This window comes from Odocoileus virginianus, chromosome 9 (genome assembly GCF_023699985.2).
Source record: "Odocoileus virginianus isolate 20LAN1187 ecotype Illinois chromosome 9, Ovbor_1.2, whole genome shotgun sequence".
Taxonomy (NCBI): Eukaryota; Metazoa; Chordata; class Mammalia; order Artiodactyla; family Cervidae; genus Odocoileus; species Odocoileus virginianus.
Genome location: NC_069682.1, coordinates 36714332 through 36733754, shown reverse-complemented (window position 1 = coordinate 36733754; position 19423 = coordinate 36714332). Strand labels below are relative to the sequence as shown.

At 51.6% G+C, this 19423-nt stretch overlaps 1 protein-coding gene across 4 annotated transcripts in view; it reads left to right on the top strand.

Annotated features, from left to right (window-relative positions):
• The window catches only part of RALGAPA2 (Ral GTPase activating protein catalytic subunit alpha 2), a 269834-nt gene extending 253229 nt beyond the window's left edge, over positions 1–16605 (top strand). For all 4 annotated transcript variants that reach the window (XM_070472230.1, XM_070472229.1, XM_020878409.2 and 1 more), the window contains 2 exons: positions 10235–10274; positions 13413–16605. In XM_070472230.1, the coding sequence (XP_070328331.1) occupies positions 10235–10239 (5 nt within the window). In that variant the 3' untranslated portion in view covers positions 10240–10274; positions 13413–16605. The remainder of the gene's footprint in view (positions 1–10234; positions 10275–13412) is intronic.
• The last annotated feature ends 2818 nt before the right edge of the window (positions 16606–19423 follow it).

Genomic DNA, 19423 nt, shown 5'->3' with positions numbered 1-19423 from the left:
TCGGAAAGGCTTATGATGCTCACCTACCTAATAAAAAGACGCGTCCTTCTTTTCTATCAAAAAATCACCATTTCAAGTTCCCAGAAGCTATCAGAAGACCCAGCCTGGGGGTCCCCAGGTCATTCTGGCCCTACTGAGACTGCACGTGTGCTACATTACACATCGGTCCGCCTGGAGCAGGAAGCTGCCCCCAGCTCTCACTTGCTAAGACCCCTGAGCCCCACTCAGGGTTGCATGTGCCAGGACATGGCAGCTAATCTGCAGTGACCCCGCCATGGCCATTCGCTGGGCAGTTAGCCATCGAGTCAATCCCAGAAACAGCACAAGGTGGAACTGACTCTAGCTGCTCCTCTGCCAGTCCAAAGATGAAAGGTTTTTCCCATTCAGTGAGAGTGGTCACTTTAGGGATTCATTCAGTATGCCTCTGTCTTTCTCACCCTCGCCCCCTATAAACGTGGTCTGAATAAGGTTTTGCTAGACAGCACTTCTTGTGTATTCACCTTCCTCATACATTTGCTGAAACCGGCCAAGAACATTGTAGACAATGAAGGCAGAAGGGGCTTCGGGAGTCCCCACGTCCAGGCTCTCATGTCATCCTGATAAGCTGCAGACCAGCCGTGAGGGACACCCCGGGGCGCCAGCCTCAACCCGTCCATCCCCTTCTCCTTGTCACAGTGGGATCAGCTGGACAGCATCCCGGGCTCAGAGAGTGACCGCTGTCCTCTCAGGTAGGCTGTCACCTACCCCTGATTGTCGGTGACCTTGGTCACAGAGCTCCTGATGAGCCAGAGAGAAGGGAGTTGTTCTAAACCGTCTAGACTCTCTGTCTCAATGTGTCTCTTTGAACCGAGCCTGCTCGGGAAAACTTGCCTCCCTGTCTGTGGTCTCAGGAAGTCTTCATGAGATGTGAACTCGGTTGGGGAACAGAACCTGACATGACCAGAAACCCAGGCCGAAGGAACCAGGGTCCCAGCATGGGCTGTGTGATGCTGGGGGTTCTGCTACTTCCTGTCACGGCAGCAGTCAGCACATTCACTGGCCAGTACACTCATGGGACTGTGACAGTCTGTGAGGTCACCTGGAAGTTGTAACTGCAGACCTTCCTAGCCGACCATGTGGAACAGATCAGAGAATGAAGCCCAGAGGACGCGTGGAGTCGACAGACAAGCCTCAGATGCTCCCAGGTGTCTCTGTGGGTCAGTCTCCAGGGCTCCATGTGGCCATAGGGTTTGAGGGGCTTTGAATATTTTGGGGGTGCTAGGAGTACAGCAGGAACCAGGCCCAGAGCCTTAGTGTGGAGGCAGAAGGTGGAGCCATCACCAAGCTTCGGGCTGCCCTTCCTGTCCGGGACTTCGTGCATTTTCCTCTCTCGGCGCTGAAGACGGCTCGGGCTGACCTGCCTGGCTCCATTCTCAGATCCTGCCATCTTCCTGTCCCCCCTCAACCCTGTGCTCAGCACGGGCCAGGCCCTTCCACCCAAGAGCCGGCCCCCGCAACTGCAGGGAGTACATGTCCCATCAGAGAGCCAGGCTCTGGTGTCCTCTTTTTCTAGCCTGTGGCCTCAGTCAAGTTAGTGCCACTCTGCCGCCCAGAGTCCAATTCTATAAAATGGGTCTAACAGCAGTACCTTCTGAGTTCAGTTCAGTTCAGTCGCTCAGTCGTGTCCGACTCTTTGCAATCCCATGGACTGCAGCATGCCAGGACTCCCTGTCCATCACCAACTCCCAGAGCTTACTCAAACTCCTGTCCATCGAGTCGGTGATGGCATCCAACCATCTCATCCTCTGTCGTCCCCTTCTCCTCCTGCCTTCAATCTTTCCCAGCATCAGGGTCTTTTCCAACGAGTCAGCTCTTCGCATCAGGTGGCCAAAGTATTGGAGTTTCAGCTTCAGCATCAGTCCTTCCAATGAATAATCAGGACTGATTTCCTTTAGGATGGACTGATTGGATCTCCTTGCTGTCCAAGGGACTCTTAAGAGTCTTCTCCAACACCACAGTTCAAAAGCATCAATTCTTTGGCGCTCAACTTTCTTTATAGTCCAACTCTCACATCCATACGTGGCTACTGGAAAAACCATAGCTTTGACTAGATGGACCTTCATTGGCAAAGTAATGTCTCGGCTTTTTAATATGATGTCTAGGTCACTCATAGCTTTTCTTCCAAGGAGCAAGTGTCTTTTAATTTCATGGCTACAGTCACCATCTGCAGTGATTTTGGAGCCCAAGAGAATAAAGTCTGTCACTGTTTCCATTGTTTTCCCATCTATTTGCCATGAAGTGATGGGACCAGATGCCATGATCTTAGTTTTCTGAATGTTAAGCTTTAAGCCAGCTTTTCTGACTCTCCTCTTTCACTTTGATCAAGAAGCTCTTTAGTTCTTTGCTTTCTGCCATAAGGGTGGTGTCATCTGCATATCTGAGGTTATTTATATTTCTCCCAGAAATCTTGATTCCAGCCTGTGCTTCATCCAGCTCAGCATTTTGGCATACCTTCTAAGTAGTGCCCTGATAGTTCCCACTAAAGGGCACTGGTAAAGGCCCAGTGAGTCAGTATGTATAAGGGGCCAAGGACACTTCTGGAGACCTCCGCGGGTGTTCCTGAGTGCTCTGCTCACCACCCTGCCCATCTGGGTTTTCTCTCACTTCACCCTGTGCCTCCCAGTTTCTCCTCTCCTCCTGGAGTCCCTTCTGCGTGTGTCGGCCTGTCTGGTGGAAGAGGGGCTGCAAACTGGGCTGCCACCCATGAGATGCTGGTCGATTGCCCCGCCTATGAGGACGGTCCCACTCTGCAGGCCAGGATCACAGCCCAGAACTCTACTCAGGTCATCCACAGTGGCCCCCAAATACAAATTATCTTATGTCACCATCTATTCAAGGCCTCGGAGGCACCCACTCTGCCCGCACATGCTCTGAGCTGCATCTGGATGGCGTTGGCAATCAACCTGAGAACCACTGATCGCCCTGCACCAGCTGTCACCCCCCCCATACCCAGTCCCACCCTCCGTCTCATGTCACCGGTTCAGCCTAACCCCTATACATATGACATTGCTTTTAAAAACTCAAAATGCTTCCCAGGTGGCTCAGTGGTAAAGAACCCACCTGCCAACGCAGGAAACTCGGGTTTCACCCATGGGTCAGGAAGATCCGCTGGAGAAGGAAATGGCAACCCACTCCAGTATCCTTGCCTGGGAAATCCCATGGACAGAGGAGCCTGGCAGATTATAGTCCATGGGGTCATAAGAGAGTAGGACACAACTGAGCAACTAAAGAACAGCCACCACCACAACAAACATTTGGAAGGCATCAAAATATAAGCCATGTCTAGGGTGTAAAGAGTCAAACACAATTGAGCACGCACACCTCCTCTTGGAAACATGTTAAAGCATTCATAGGAGGTTTTTTAATCCATAAGCCATTTGCCAGGACCCGGTGGTGCTGGCTCAGCTGTGCCCTGGGTCACTCTCCAGATGCTGCAAGTCCCTCCACCAAAGACTTGGGGGTTTTGTCTGTGATGTGGCCTGGGGATGGGGACTTCCTTTCAAAAAGTAAGCAGTTGCTGAGAACCACTGTGTCTCACAAAGGTGACCTGGTCCAGCTTCCTCTAACTTATCTCCCTTACTCTTTGATTTTTCTCAGCCTATGGAGGGAAAGCTTTGTCCTGTGTGTGTGAGTTTCGTGTATCTATATTGGGCTGTAATTTCTTTAAAAACGACATAGCACTTTCTTTCTTATATGCCGCAGGAGTACGATAGCAGTGCAGGCAGGAAGAAGTCTGACTCTTCTTTAAGGGGTCCAGGTGTGTCTCCAGGTCACAGATGTGTGTGGGGCCTGACGCAAGAGCCAGAACAAACACCTGTAATTGGGTCTCATCCTCCCCGGCCCCTCCCGTCCTCCCAGTGAAAGTGGAGCCATGAAGAGCAGCAGGGCCCCGGCCAGGTGTAGGGGAGGCGGGGCCTCCAGAGCCCGGTGACAATGCAGGTGGGGAAACTGAAACTTGGTCGGGGCTTTCCTGAGTGGTATGGAGGGTTTTAAAGAGAATTTTCAGTCGCCCTGTTTTGCTCCACCTTTTGTCCCTTGGACTGCTAGGAGATCCAGCAAGTCCATCCTAAAGGAAATCGGTCATGATTAGTCATTGGAAGGACTGATGCTGAAACTGAAACTCCAATACTTTGGCCACCTGATGGGAAGAACTGACTCATTGGAAAAGACCCTGATGCTGGGAAAGATTGAAGGCAGGAGGAGAAGGGGACAACAGAGGATGAGATGGTTGGATGGCATCACTGACTCGATGGACATGAGTTTGAGAAAGCTCTGGGAGTTGGTGATGGACAGGGAGGCATGGCATGCTGCAGTCCATAGTGTTGCAAAGAGTCGGACACAACTGAATGACTGAACTGAACTTGCCTCATGTTTATTCACCCCCTTTCCCTCTAAAACTCTTACTATCCTGGTGTCAGCTCTGAAAGAGGGAAGAGACGGATGTGACGAACATCTGCTCCACCTGACCTGATGGAACATGACGGTGCTGCCTGTCAGATGTCCTCATCGCTGCTCCAGCCCCGCCTTCCCTGGGGAAGGATGTACTGGGCATTTCAGGGGAGGACGGGGGGCTCCGACACCTTGCGTTCTATCTCTCCTCATCCCTCTCAGAGCTTCATGTCTCCTCAGGGAGCAGATACTCAGGAATCACCAACATTGGCTTATTTTTCATAAATTAGATTAGTCAGCTCCAAACCACAACTACCTATGAAAAAAAGATTTATCAAGAGGCAAAAAAGATTTAGCCAGTGGTTTGGGTTAGTTGGGTTGTGATTTCCTTGAGCCAGGCCATACCGTTTGCTTCGTGAGCCGGGAAAGGACGGAAACTTGGCCTGATGTGTGTTAGCTGTCGCACTAAGTGTCCTGCCCGTCAGTTTATAACTCTCCCAAGCTGGCTGAGATGGGAACTCTCAGAGGCTTGGATGAGAGAACAAGATGCAGAGAGGAAGACCCCACACCTCAGAGCCACCAGCGTGGGGACCTTCCTGCCTCGGGCAGGTGTGGAGGCTGGTCTCACGTTCCTCAGAAAAGACAGGAAGGACCTGAGACTGTTCAAAGTATCGACGTGATGTTTAATCGGTTCCTTTGGAAGAACTCGAAGCTGCTGCTTTTTCTGTGAAATGCTGCCTTAGGTTTGCCCTGGGTTCTCAGTCGACTCTCAGGGTTTTAAGTGTGAATAGCATCCTGCCCCTGTCTCCCTGGGTGTTAATTACAGCCCCAGGGACACACAGCAGTTGCCAAGAGATGGCCTGAAAATACCAAGAATTTTTCTCCCAGACAGTTTTTGGAAGTGACTCTTGAAGCTTATTCGAAACAACGTTGGGAAGTTGTTTCGGGAGAATCCAGAGTTCCTGACACTTCGGTTCTCATGCCTTATGAGCCGTGACTGGAGCCCTCACATCCAGAAGTTTCTAGAAGGTGGAACACGGACAGTTTCAGCTGTCAGAGTAGGCTCCTAGAAGCCTGGATGGTTTTGCCTGAATTTCTGTTAAGCAGCAACCAAAGCTGAGGCCAAATCGGACCTCTCTTAGTAGCACTGAAGTCTGCGGATGGGGAAAGAAGGAATATTTTATACTCTCCTTTTCCAGAAGAATATATGAATGATAACCAGGAAATAAACTTCTAAAAAGCTCAGCCACTCAATGGTGCCCAACTCTTTGCATCCCTATGGACTGTAGCCTACCAGGCTCCTCTGTCCATGGAATTTTCCAGGCAAGAATACTAGAATAGGTTGCCATTTCCTATATTTGCAAAGCTGTGCAACCATCACCACAATCTAATTTTAGAGACTCTTAAAAAAAAATCCCTCCTGAAAAATAAAAACCTAAATTCCACTAGCAGTCCATCCTCATCCTACCTCCCAGCCCTAGGCAACCACCAGTCTCTTCCTGTCTCTCTGGACCTGCCTGTTCTGAACGTTTTGTATAAGTGGAATCAGATGATACATGATCTTTGCTGACTGGCTTCTTGCACTCCGCACCTCCTCAAGGTCGTCTGTGTTGTAACCTGTATCCGTATTTCGCTTGTTTTTATCGCCAAATAACTTTCCATTGTGAGGGCAGACCATGCTTTGTTTTCATCCATCAGGTGGTGGACATTTGGGACTGTTTCCATCTTCCGGCTATTATGAATACGACTGCTATAAACATTTCTGTACTGATTTTCTATTTGGAGATGTAAATCATTCAGACTGGTAAAATGAACAGTCTCCTTGGCTGGGAGGTGACTGAGATCTCTGTGTTCATGTCCTATGAGACAGTAAGTGGGCCTGGAAGCATCTTTCTCCATCACGGCCTAACAAGACATTAATGTTCAATGCTCAGTTTAGCTAAATTCAGTCATAGATCCATAAGAATACATTATAGTCATGCAAGGGGAAGAGAAAAATGCCGGACGAGTGTTTTCGAGAACGTTCTACCTGCTGGCCGAGTCCCCGCACAGGTGGACGGGCGCACTGGGCATGCCCTCTCTCTGCCCGCCTGTCCTTTGGTCCAGCTGTCCTAGTTTTATGCTTCAGAACCGAAGCTGATGGGCAAGACCAACGACCAAAAAGAGGAAGCCGAGCCCAGAGCCAGAGCCAGGGCCGGGGCCAGGACCCAGCCCCTGCGGCTGGATGGGAAATTCTGGACGCCTTCCTCGGGCCATTTGGAGATGGTAATTAGGCTGGCTAGTGCCCACTGGTCTGGGGTTGCCAGTGTTGAGAGTGTAGGCTCACCCCGTCCACTGCTGCACCTGTTCGCGTCCACAGAGCTATTCCAAGGGGTCTGAATAGCCCAGACAGCCCTCCGATCTCCTGTTCAGCCCGCCTTCCTGCCTCAAGGATATTTAGCTCTCACCCGAAGCCAGAACGCCAGCCCACTGCTTTCTGTCCCTCAGCATGCCAGTTCTCAGAACCATTCCCTTCCCTAATTATCCCGAACCAGCTAATCGTCTCCCACGCTGACTGCTCAGTAACTAGGACCCAGGGAGAGCAGCCACTTTTCTTGTCCGACCCTGCCCAGCGTGTGTCCCAGGGGGCAGTCCTGGACAGCAGCCTTGCCTCGGAGATAAGACACTCGGTGCAAATCTTTGCTCTTCTGCTCTGCCAGTGAGCACAGCCAGAGAAAACAAGCCACAGAAAGGCCCACCGGCTCTTAAAAAGCCTCCACGAAGCGCCAACCAAGATGGTGATCTCCTTGTCCCTGGGAGTCCTGGTGGATAGCATCCAGGTGTCAGAGGAGTCCTACGAGACCTGAGAAGTAGGATGTCCTTCTGTAAAAGCCGCCTCGGGGTGTCTGAGCCGCTGAGTGCTTGCATATGGCCCATTGCGTCCCGAGTTACCCCCGCGCCCCCTCGGGCCACGCCATACCCTCCAGTTCTCTCCAGGGGGGTCTCGCTCAGCTGCTTTCAGACGTTAGTGGGGCCAACTCACCACTGCCAACACCATTCACCTGTAAGAAAACTCCAGACTTAAGATGCATATTAACCGTACAATCTGTGCTTCTCAATTGTTTGTCCTTCTTGCCCCACGTTTTTATTTTCTAATTTTTCCTTTCCCCCAAAACACCACATATAAATGGTCTACCTGTATATTTTCCATGCTGACATCTGGGCTTTGTACAAATAGAGAATAAGACATCTTTGCCCCCCAACAGTACGCCATTAACTCCTCTGCCAAAAGCCTCAGAAGGAAAGGGTTTCATCTGTCACCCGGAGCCTAGAACAGGTCCTGGCACACACCAGGTGCCCAGCCGATGAGAGAATGACATGGTTAGACTACACATCTCCCGTGTCCCTGAGCATCACACAGCTTTGAGCACCGTGGTCTCTTCTGGTGCTTCCAACACTGCCCAGGTTAGTTGGTATCTCATGCTGAACCCCCCCCCCCCCCGGGGAGGCGTCAGGAAGCTGACAGCCTGCTGCTCTGCTCCACACAGGGGGTCCCCGCCCTCCAGGAGCACTGTCTGTGTGTCAGGGCGAGTGACATTTGAGCCCCATGGAATAATTACAGCAGCCCCCAACTGCCGCCGTCTCTGCATCTCCTTAACTCGCCGATGGATTGGCAGTCCCTGAGACTTTCTGTCCAGTCCAGCACAGCACACCCGGCTGCATGCGGGGACGCACCGGGAGAAGGGCCGCCCGTCCTCATCAGCAATTACAAACAAGCCCTCCATTGTCAGCCGTGCCATCTGTTTGCCCAGTCCCACCAATCGGGTGCCTGTACGCCCAGCATTGCCAGCGCCTAGGGGCTGCAGGGGAGGGGGGCCATGGAGCCCCTTCGTGGGGAGACCCTTTGCTCACAGTGGAGAGGATCGACAGCATGGAAGCTGAGCCCCTCGGCTGGAGGAAGACTCACATGGAGATGTTCCACAACCGCTATCTTCTGGGAGCTCACAGTGCATTGCAGGGAAGAGGGGCAATCTAGGTCTTTGCAGTGTTTAGAGATCCCACAGAAAGCAGAACAGTCCAGCACCAAGAGTCAACACTGCCCGAGAACCCCCTGTGCCCCTAGAGCTCACTTTCCATGTAAAGACAGCCATTCACAGTGTCTGGAAATCAAGGAAGACAGACAAGTCTAGTGCATCGTCACGATTGTTCTCTATCCTGAAGTTCCCAACCCTGTGTGACTTCAGGGGGTATGGGGGAGTGAAATTTCATCGACAGATTGGAAAACACGGCTTCAGAGAAGTGCACATTCCTTCCAAAAAGCCCCACCTAGGATCTGTCCCTGATCCCTCCTCCGACAGCATCCGCCTTAGAAATTGGCCATGGTCACTGCGCCAGCCTTGCAGGTGAGGTCAGCAGACTATCCAGGTTCACCACAGTGGTCAGGCAGATCGCAGTCCATGTCACTGATGTGAAAGTCCTTTGTCCAGATTTGATGGTGGGCTGGTTGTTTTTCAATTGTTCAGTCATGTCCAAGTCTTTGCAACCCCATGGAATGCAGCACACCAGGTTTCCTGCCCTTCACCATCTCCCAGAGTTTGCTCAAATTCACGTCCATTGAGTCAGTGATATCATCCAACCATCTCTTCCTCTGTCACCCCCTTTTTCTCCTGCCCTCAATCTTTCCCAGCATCAGGATCTTTTCCAATGAGTCGGCTCCTCGCATCAGGTGACCAAAGTATTGGAGCTTCATCTTCAGCATCAGTCCTTCCAGTGAATCTTCAGGGTTGATTTCCTTTAGGATGGACTGGTTTGATCTCCTTGCTGTCCAAGGGACTCTGAAGAGCCTTCTCCAGCACCACACACAATTTGAAAGCATCAATTCTTCAGCACTTGGCCTTCTTTATGGTCCAGCTCTCATATCTGTACATGACTACTGGAAAAACCATAGCTCTGACTAGACAGACCTTCGTAGGCAAAGTGGTGGTGGCCAAGTGACACTGAACTAGGAGTGTTGCGGGGGTCAGGGTGAGGAGCTGTCGCCTGACTCAGAAAGAGGTCATTGCATTTGCTAAGGCAAACCATGTGGGAAATAGGACGGCTGCAGGGGAGTGAGTGGTTGAGAAAAACCGTCCGCTCGGGGGAGCTCAGAGCCTCGCTGGGGTCTGACAGGACTGCTGGATCCTGCTGCTCTGTGAGTGAGGGTCCAGTCTTGCCTCTGCAGGGTCCCCTTAGAAGCTTCCCTGGGCAAAGTACACCTCACTCTTCTTCCCTGGGGAACGTGACATCGAAGGTGACGCCTGATCCGCATTAACACACTGCGTGCCCCTCAAAAACCTGTAAAATGAAACTTAGAGATGTGTGAACTTATACAGTTAGTGGGTATAAGTTATTTTTTCAGGGCCTCCAGAGAATTCCAAATGCTTGTCTTGAAAACTCTTAGCTTTGGCTATACCTAAGACAAAACATTAGGAACCCTCGTGCAGCCGGAACGGGGCACCGAGACCCCCAAGGCACCATCAAGGCCAGCTGTCAAAGGCCGTCCCACACGTCCTGGGTCAGAGCGCCCCAGGGCTCCCGCAGCAACTGTCACACGTCCTGGGAAAGCTAATGTCGCCTTTGTTTCACACCTGTACAGGTGATGGCAGCCAGAATTTTGTCCTGCCAAGTGGAATTTCAGGTGAATTTTCAGTGGGTAATGATCTCGGAAGCTGCAGGAACACTCAGGCCACCCAGGAACAGATGTATTTTTAGCACTGTGTTCATTATCAAGTTGGGCTGTGTGTGTACAGGGCCTGTATTCACTCCATTTTATGTTCTTTCCCTTCAGATTAAAATACGTGAAGGCCTCGCTGCAGTGTTTGAACAAGGTAAGTTCAAAGAACAAGTGTTTGAACTGACATGTCAGTGGAGTTGCCCAGCACCCTGCTCTTGGGGGAGTGGGGGAGAGTTCACTCACTGACCCACCTCCCTCCAGGGCTAGGGGTTCCTGCCACCTCCCCCTCACCCCTAAGGGGCTCTGTACTGCGTGTCTGCGCTGCCCGCCTGCCCGAAACCCACCCCAGCCTTTCTCCGGCCCCCCGTGCTCTGGGCGGAATCCGACACCAACACCTGCCATCCCAGAAAATGTCTTTGTCGCCTGCCCTTTTGTGTGCGGGGGGCCTCAGGGAGCCAGTGGGCCCGGGGCCGCCCCCTTTTTTTTTGTTACTGAGCCTGGAGGAGTGGGGGTCTTGAGATGGGCCGATAAGATGCAGCACGTGCGGGCCGGCCTTTGACCGCTGGCCTTAATGGGGCCTTGGGGGCCTGGGCTGCGGAGGGCAGGTCGTCCTGGGGCTGCTGAATGGAACAGCTGGGAGAGGAAGAGCAGACAAAAGCTGTGGGGTGCAGAGGGCAGGGAACCCCGGCATTGCTACGGTTTAGGACCCAGAGGGCAGGCTGGCCGTGGCAGGTGTGACCTCCGTGGGCCTCCTCTTTCAGCCTGGGTCTGGGGTTCGGGCCCTGCCCAGCAGCCTGATAGACAGCAAGCACCTCTCAGCAGAGCCTCTCGGGGTGGCCCAGGCTGCACCTCCTCGTGGAGTCACGGGTGGAAGGGAGACTGGATGCTGAGGGTGACCAGGAACCAGAGGGTGATGAGGATATGGATGGGCAGGTCAGGGAGCACACTGTCGTTTATCACCCACATCGCCCAGTGGGGCGGGGGCACAGACACCCTCCCTCCTGAGTCGATATGAACAGGGAGGTGAGGGTCTGGATTTTGGGGTTTATTGCAAGCGCCACCCTTCTCCCCCTGGCAGGCCCACTGCACAGGGAGTTGACCCTCCAGCCCAGCTGCTTTTTCTTGGCCCCCCCAGCCATGGAATTGTTCCAACCTGGGCTCACTGGTGCCAGCCCCCAAGGTGACACGAGCCACAAAGCCCATGTTGGCCAGGCAGAACAGTGTACACTCCTCCCTAGTCGTGGGGATTCATGCAAAACCCTTTTTTTTTTTTTTGCTGGGACCCCGTATCTCCTAAAGTGGCCAAGTGGGGCTCCAGGGTCCTTTGAACACTGGCTTCTAGCATGAGGAAAGGCTGGGTGGAGGCAGCGGCTGTCAGTGGCCAGGAGAGGGATCACCCTCTTTGTGGCCAGCCTGCTCCGTCTGCAGCGGCCACCTCGCCATGGCATGGGGTGCAGTGGGCATGGTGGGAGCCAGCACAGGCCAGGCATATGCCGGGGGAAAGGTGGGGACCGGAGGGATACAGGGGACATGTGGTGCCTGGGGCCACCAGTGGTGGGTGTCACTGCCCTGAGATGCCCAAAGGCCACTTTGCAGTGAGAGCTTCATGCTGGTCCAAGTTGGTATTGCCCTGCCCACCTGCCATGCTGCAGTGCGGGACTGCGAGGGCCGGCCCCACGGGCCTCCTGGCTGGGGTAGGGGAGTAAATATTTCCCTTCTGATCCAGCAATACTCACACCTGATATCACATCTTTGAACATCACTTTATCTCTGGCATTTACTTGCTTTTTTTTCCCCCCTTGCTTCCCTCTCCCAATGGATCTGAATTCAGAGTGGGTGGAGTTGGTTCCTAGTTGGTGGTGGTTGAGTCACTAAGTTGTGTCCAACTCCTGCGACCCCATGGACTGTAACCTGCCAGGCTTCTCTGTCCATGGGGATTCTCCAGGCAAGAATACCTGAATGGGTTGCCATTTTCTTCTCCAGGGGGATCTTCCCAACCCAGGGATGGTTTCCTGCATTGCAGGCAGAGTCTTTACCGACTGGGCTATAAGGGAAGCCCTGGTTCCTAGTTAATGATGTGAAATTGTATACAATTTGAAGTGAAGGTGTTCAAGCTGGAATCGTATCTGGGATTGAGTCAGGGGTGTTCTCCCTGCTGCCCACACGCTGATGTCTTCAAGGGGCCTGCGGTGATGTCTGTAACCAGCACCATCTCCACCTTGGATGGCAGCGTTTTACCAAAGATCAGCCTGTTTTCAAAGACAAAAACAGTAGAAGAGAGACTCACAACTCCTCTCTCTGCCCAACCTTCCTGGGGCTGGAAGGAGGCGACAGTAGGGACCAGGCTTGGGACATCTTAAGGAGCCCGTTTGGGGAACAAACCTGGGGGAGGCAGTTTCCTCGGGTCCAAGCGTGTTCACAGGTATTGGTTCCAGAGGCTCTCCCTAGAAACGAGAAGGTCAGGTCCGAAAATGAAAGGAGATGCTGTCTGTGAATAAGGCCACTTATGTAAATTAATTTCAAAGGCCAGTAAAGAGAGAAATGTCAGGCCAAAGCCTGGAAGTGAAGCATGTCGGGAGAAGGCTAGACAGCCTGCTTTTGAGGAAGCTGGGGCGAAGCCCAGCAGGGTTTAAAAATAGGTTATTAGGAGGGTGATGAAACGGTCCTCCCTCGAAGCAGGGCCCAGGGGGACCCACCTCAGCAACAACGGCCGGGTGTTGCAGCAGCGGGCGCCTGGGTTCCTGGAGCAGCCCTGGGGATGGGGCTTGCGCAGGCTTCAGCTTTGTTCCTTTTTCTCTCTGGGACCCAACAGCTGTAGGCACTTCTGGACTTGTTCAATTAGTCCTGACCTCCTGTCTCAGACCCTTTGGGGAATAATTGAGCTGTAAGTCCTGGTGTAAAGTATCAGCATGTAAATCCATGTAAATAATAACACGATGGAGCCACAAGCTGCCCCTGACTTTTTTTCTTGTTCTTTCACTGATTCTGGGGCAGCTTTGCTCTGTCGCCCTTGCCCCACACCCACAGTGTTAATGGTGCCTTTTCTCTTCCTTCTTTACTTGAGGATTAGATGTAAGGCCCAATAAATTTCAAAAAGGTTCACAGCTCCTTTTGCACTACAGGAAGATCTAGAGCAAAGGCTGAGAGGAAAGACCTTGCTAGTCTGGGTTCAAGGAGCAAACATCCCTGCACACGTGTGGCACCAGGCAGGGGTCCAGCCCTCTTCCTGGGGACGTGCCACAACCTCCCCTCCGCCCTGTGCTCACGAGGGCCTCCCTCTGCTTCCTTCCAGAGCCCTGGCCGCTGGGCTGAGATCCCCTCTATGGTGCCTCTCGGGGAGGAGGAGATGGAGGAGACTCCCCCACTTCCCCATCTGAACCCCCAAACCCAGACTCCGGGAACCTCACTGCTCTGCCAGTGTCCTCGGTGAGTCTCCCCACGCACAGGCTTCTGAACTTGAGGAGGAATCCCACCGAAATGCTGCGGATCATACTCTCAAACTAGGCGGTGGCATCTCAGGAACCTTGGGCTGAGAAAGAAGAGAAATCGCCAACAACCAGAGACGCACCCACTGGTGGGGCTGCCCCAGCAAAGGGAATGAGAGGAGGTTCCAGGCTTCCCGGGGGGGGTGGGGGGGCGGGGGGCAGCTGGCTCTGTCCCCCAGGAGTCTCCTTTGCTTTGTAAACTGTCCGACGTTTCACTGTCCCGCTCTTGGAGGAGGGCTTCCTGCATTGGTTTTGCTTCTCCTTCTGTTAGGATTCACGGCTAGCCCAAAATTTCATCATCATGGAAATTGGCTTTCCCCAGGGTCTCGAGCCTGGGAGAAGTTCTCCCTCCGTTGCTATGTATTTTCCACCTGGTCCCCAATGCCCGCTAACCAGGGAGAGCATTCCTAACCCTGACCCTGACCCTGACCGTGTCCCTGCTGGAGGCCCTCTACGTGGTGATGGTGAAGCGCCCGTCTCTGGGCGCTCGGGTGATTCTAGAAACACAGGGTCCTGTCCCTGCAAAAGCTCCTTTCCCAGCCTCACCCTGTGGTAGGGCCCCCCTGCCCCTTGCTGGGAGGGGCCTCCCACACATTTCCCGACACACCTGAGCTTTAGGGGGACAACTCGAGCAAAGGGTGTGATCCCTACTTTGTACCTATTTGGCTGCCCAAGGGAAGCCTGTTGTGGCTGTGTGTTTTTGTTTTTGTTTTTGTTTTTTCAGAAAGGGAGGACAGCCCCACTTTCCATTTGTGCTTGTCAGGTGCCCTTGCTGGGGTTGGGGTGTTGGCGGCTGGCCCTCTGCTAGTCACCGAGGCCCTCGGGCCATCTCCAGAGTGAGCCCTGGGCCCAGAACAGGGGAGCCGCCAGCTAAGGGCCCAGAAAGGTCTCCGTGCAGGTGCTTCCCGCCTGGCCTGCCATCGCCTCTCCACTCCTGCACCCACCCATGGGTGCCCCCAGCCTACCCCTTGCCCACCTTCCTGCTGGGCCCTCTGAGCCCCCTTGCCCAGCAGAGCTGCCACCTTCCCTGACCGCCCACCGCCCAGTGGGCTGGTTCCTGACAGTGGCAGGGGGAGCAGGCAGACCCTGGAGACGGTGAGACAGGATTCAGAAGGGCTTTCCTATTAGAAGGAGGGGGACTTCTGACTCTCCAGGGAGCTTGTTTCTCTGCTTTACAGAGAATGGCGGGTAGGGCTTGAGGCCAGGCCCACGGGCAGGGGCGGCTCAAGCACTGTTGGGACCCGAGAGAACCTGGATCGTTCCAACAGAAGCAGCTCTCCCAGCTGGTCTGTCAACGGTTTGTCCACTGATGGCGGGCTTGGTGGCAATGTCAGGGGTGACTGGAAGTGACCGCCTTCTCTGTTGTGTCAGCAAATGTCACAACTCTTGTCCTCCCAGGCACTCCCCCCCACCCCCCAACCGCAGCTTTGAGTGACTTCGGGTTTCTGCTCGGCATGGTCTGGCCCACGTGGCCCCAGACTCAGGTTCTGCTCCATGTGGTTCCTCGATCCTACAGGAGGGGCATCGTGTGCTCCTGAGTCCCACGTAAGCTCTGGCTTCTGGGAGAACATGTCACCTTCAGGCTCTGGACAACCCCTGTGGCAGAATTCTTAAACTTGTTTCAGGACTCATATTGAAGCCCCCCTGGACTCCTGCCCCATGATTCCAGTCCTCCCGACCCGGAGTGGGAAAGGTGGTTGTAGGTAGCAAATACATAGACTTTCCTATAATCCCAAAAGATTCTGACCACCCTATGACCCCAGAGGACAGCTAGCAGTGTGACGGCTCTTCTCAGTAACAGCTTTGGTTTAGAAACACAGGGACTCTAGTGACCAGGTTTTTTGCTTGCAATCACGTGCACTTGAATCGCTTTTGTTATTTGGGGTGGAAAATCGAAATGATCAAGTTTTTTTTCTTTTTTTTTTTTTCACTTAGAAAAGCAAATATTGAGCTTCTGTAATAAACACCTTTCAGCAAAATTTCCAAGCGTCACTTATCCGGTGGGCACCCACCTGAGTCACCATGCTGACTCATGACATTAGTAGGTCAGTCATCTGTAAACACAAGTGGCTCTTGCTGGCCCCAAATGGAGAAGGCTCGCGGGCTTCCAGGCAGGGCCAGGTCTTCTGCCCGCCTCTCTGCATGTTGATTTCCATCTGAAGCAAAGATGGTGATCTCTAGTCTCACTGAGTAGGTGTTTGTACTTAAAAAAAAAAAGTAATTCCACAAAATGATGACATTTTAAGTAGTAAAACCTTGATTAGACAGCAGTGAGGACTTGTAGTTTGAAGAAGGGACTGTCACAGAATGTTCCTGTGGTTAAGGAAACGTCTTCCCAGCCACCACAGGGAAGGAGAGGGCCTTCAGCCTTGACTCTGAGAGAGGCTGGCTGGTGGGACCCTCATCCTTACCATGAGATCCTTTGGATCCTTAGACAATGCAGGTCACATGTTCCTGACTTTCCTCGGGAGTGATCACCCACACTTCATCTACTGTCATATCTGCAGGCGGGAGGGGTGCTTTCACGATGACTATGACGTCTTAGATGTAACTGTGTTACTCTCATAGCAACTGAAGGGGAATGTCCACACCCAATGGGAAATTCCACAGGAAACAACCATGTCTTCATTGCACTCAGTACCTACATATGACATACACGTTAAGTGAATGTTTTCTTGTGTTTTCCAGGTCTACAATATTTAGTCCATGTAAATGATAGAATTTGATAAATATGGTAAATTAAGTTATAAGGTGTCATTTGATTTCTCTTTTGCTGTCTCATGTTATTTAATGTTCCTGAGGCTCCACACCTGGTTTGTGCCTATGTCGGTGTAGACCGTGCCTGTAAGCCACTTGGCAGGCATGGTGCCCCTCGGCAAGGGGCCTCGCCCCCAAGGAGCACACGGCTCACCAGTGGCCACTACCTGACTCCCCAGTTTGTCTTCCCTCTTTAATTCTGATTTACTGTGACGACTCAATAAAGTAGAAACACAGCACTCACGTGCCATATGTTCCTCGTGTTTTCATTATAGTTGGAAGGAAAATAAAGTTTATCCTGGCATCTAACAGAAGATGGTTTACATTTTTATCAGATTAAGTTGTTCAAAAGCATTTTTTTTTTTAACCAAACCCTTACTAAGTATCCAAAATAGTAGCCAGGATGGATACAAGGAGGTTTGCTGATGTGTTGTGTGAAACAATGACCTCTTGGTTCATAACCTGGAAGCCAAGATCAGCATCATCGCTCTCCTGTATCTCAATGCCCCCTCTTCTGCGTCTTCTCCTCTCTGCTGCATCAAGGCCTACAGTGAGCCCTGGCTTTGGCCCCCTGTCTCCCCAGAGCAGCCCTCTGTACCAGTCACTCTTCCAGGGGTCTGGAGCCCCTGACTCTGATGAGCAAGGGGCCAGTTTGGAGGCTTTGTCTTGTGAAGAAGTGATAGGGTGTTATAACACCCCCTGTTGGTGCAGCTGAAGCCCACTTGTGGCCTCACCTCAGGACTCTAGCCATCAACCATCACATTCGGACAACCTGGGCAGGTGGCCCCTACCAGCATCCGGGCTACTTCCATACCCTGGACAGCAGGGAACTTCCAGAACATTAGACAATCAAGCTTTGCAAAAAGCATCCATTTGTCCATCTGCAAATATTTGCTGAGTACCTGTTGCTTACAAGACATTTAGTGACCTCCATGGGGAATGGGGATCCAGCTGCTGTCCTGGGAACCAAGTAGAGCCTGCATCCTTTTGGCTTTTTAATTTTGTTTAAGCTTTTGACTATTAGCAGGAGCTCACTTTGAAGGTATGTTTTGCCTTTAATGCTTGGTTCCTCATAAAAGGGAGCTGGGTGATTTTATTTGTTAGGGAGCCTTCGTAAGATTCTGAGTCCTACCCACCTAGATTCCTATCAATAGGTGTGGTGGGACCCCATGATCTGTTTCCCCCTGCCCAAGAATTCTGCTCCTTATAGAACGAGGGAGAAGTTAGGAATTCTCAGTGGTTAAGACCCCTCACCTTCACTGCCAAGGTGTGGATTTGATCCCTGGTTGGGGAACTAAGATCTCACAAGCCATGCAGCACGGCCAAAAAAAAAAAAAAAAAAAAATTAGGAATTCTTAGTAGCCTCCCTTCTGGACTATGTCAGACATGAAAAACACTGACTAGGTTCATTCAAACAAACATTGCTGTCCCAAATATCAGATGACATTATGTGATCAAAATTCTCTTTAAATGTTTTTTAATTTTTATTTATGTTTGGCTGTGCCATGGAGGCTGCAGGGTCTTAGTTACTTGACCAGGGATCAAACAACACCTCCTGCAGTGGAAGCACAGACTCTTAACCACTGGACGACCAGGGAAGTCCCCCAAATTCTGCCTAAAACACTAACTTAGGAAATGAAGAAGAAATGAATAAATTCTGTCAGGGACAAGAATATGGTTCTCTGTGTGTCTCGGTATAATTTCTGTCTTCCACTTACATAGCCCACCTCACCCTCCAGCAAGATGCGTGTTGGGTTGGACAGAGCATCGTTTCTATAAATAGGTCATGCTCACCAGCTTCTAGATCAACATGGGGTCCTGGGGGCCTGAAAATTGGAGTGTGGCTCTCAGGCAGGTGTGAAGTGGACAGGGGCTTGCTATTAGAGCTTCTGAAAGGACCTTTCTGACTTCAGAAAATAGTCTGGCGAAGGAAAGCTTTTGTCCGTAAATACTTGGGGACTGCATTCTGCTGCTACGATGGCAGAGGTTAGCACTTCTGATCAATATTCTTCAGAAAAGGCCGCCGGGCTAAGTGCAGGTGAAGGGCTGGATGCCTCCCTCCCTCCAAGAGGGCACAGCACACTCACAACAAAGCTCTTCCCCACCCCACCCCGCCCCCACACTTGGAACCAGCGAGGACGGCGTGTGACTGGCATTGCCTCCCTCTCCCTTTAAAAAGCATCACCTTGTCTTGTCTTCCATGTTGATGGCTGATTATGGGACACTGGAAACAGCTCCCAGCATCACCTTCCTGCAGGGAAATCTCGGCATTCTCATTTTCAGTACGGGGAAAAGGAAGGCCTGGCACTGTCCACTTGAAGGGGATGGCAGGTGCCAGGAAGAAAATGCAAAGGCCAAAACTGTGGCCTCTTAGGACTTCCCTGGGGGTCCAGTGGTTAAGACCCCACATTTCCACTGCAGGGGGCATGAGTTCGATCTCTGGTCAGGGAACTCAGATTCCACATGTTGAGTGGTAAGGCCAAAGAAAAAAAAACCAGTGGCCTCTCTTAAGGAAGATTGATTACTGATCAGCACTGAGATTTTAATGAAATAGCCGAAGTATAGATTTGTACTTTACACTGTGTGTTCTGTACTTTTTCCCTTCTAGAACTAATTATCTGCCCCCCACGTCAAACCCCTGATCGATAAACAGATTCTCTGCAGATTAATGCAAACTCATACAAAGACACGAGCTTTCCTTTTTTATAGAAATAGCATCCAACAACACACATCATTCAGTAACTTCCTTTCTAAGTTTTGAAACATGTCATGGGCACCCCTCCCTTAATTAATCCTTCTAATAGGTACATATTATTCCATCATGTAGCCACACTTGATTCAATCATCTGAACATGCAGGTGGTCTCCAATGTTTGTCATAACAAATGCACCAGTGGTCAACACCATCTCATCTTACAGATTGACATATAGCTTCTGCTTTTATTTCTGTAAGATAAATTCCCAAATGTGAAATTACAGAGGCAGAATATAGATATAATTTCTTTGTGAATTTTATAAAAGTCTTTTATCTTTAGCTTCCTGTTCATTTTCAGTGGAGCTCA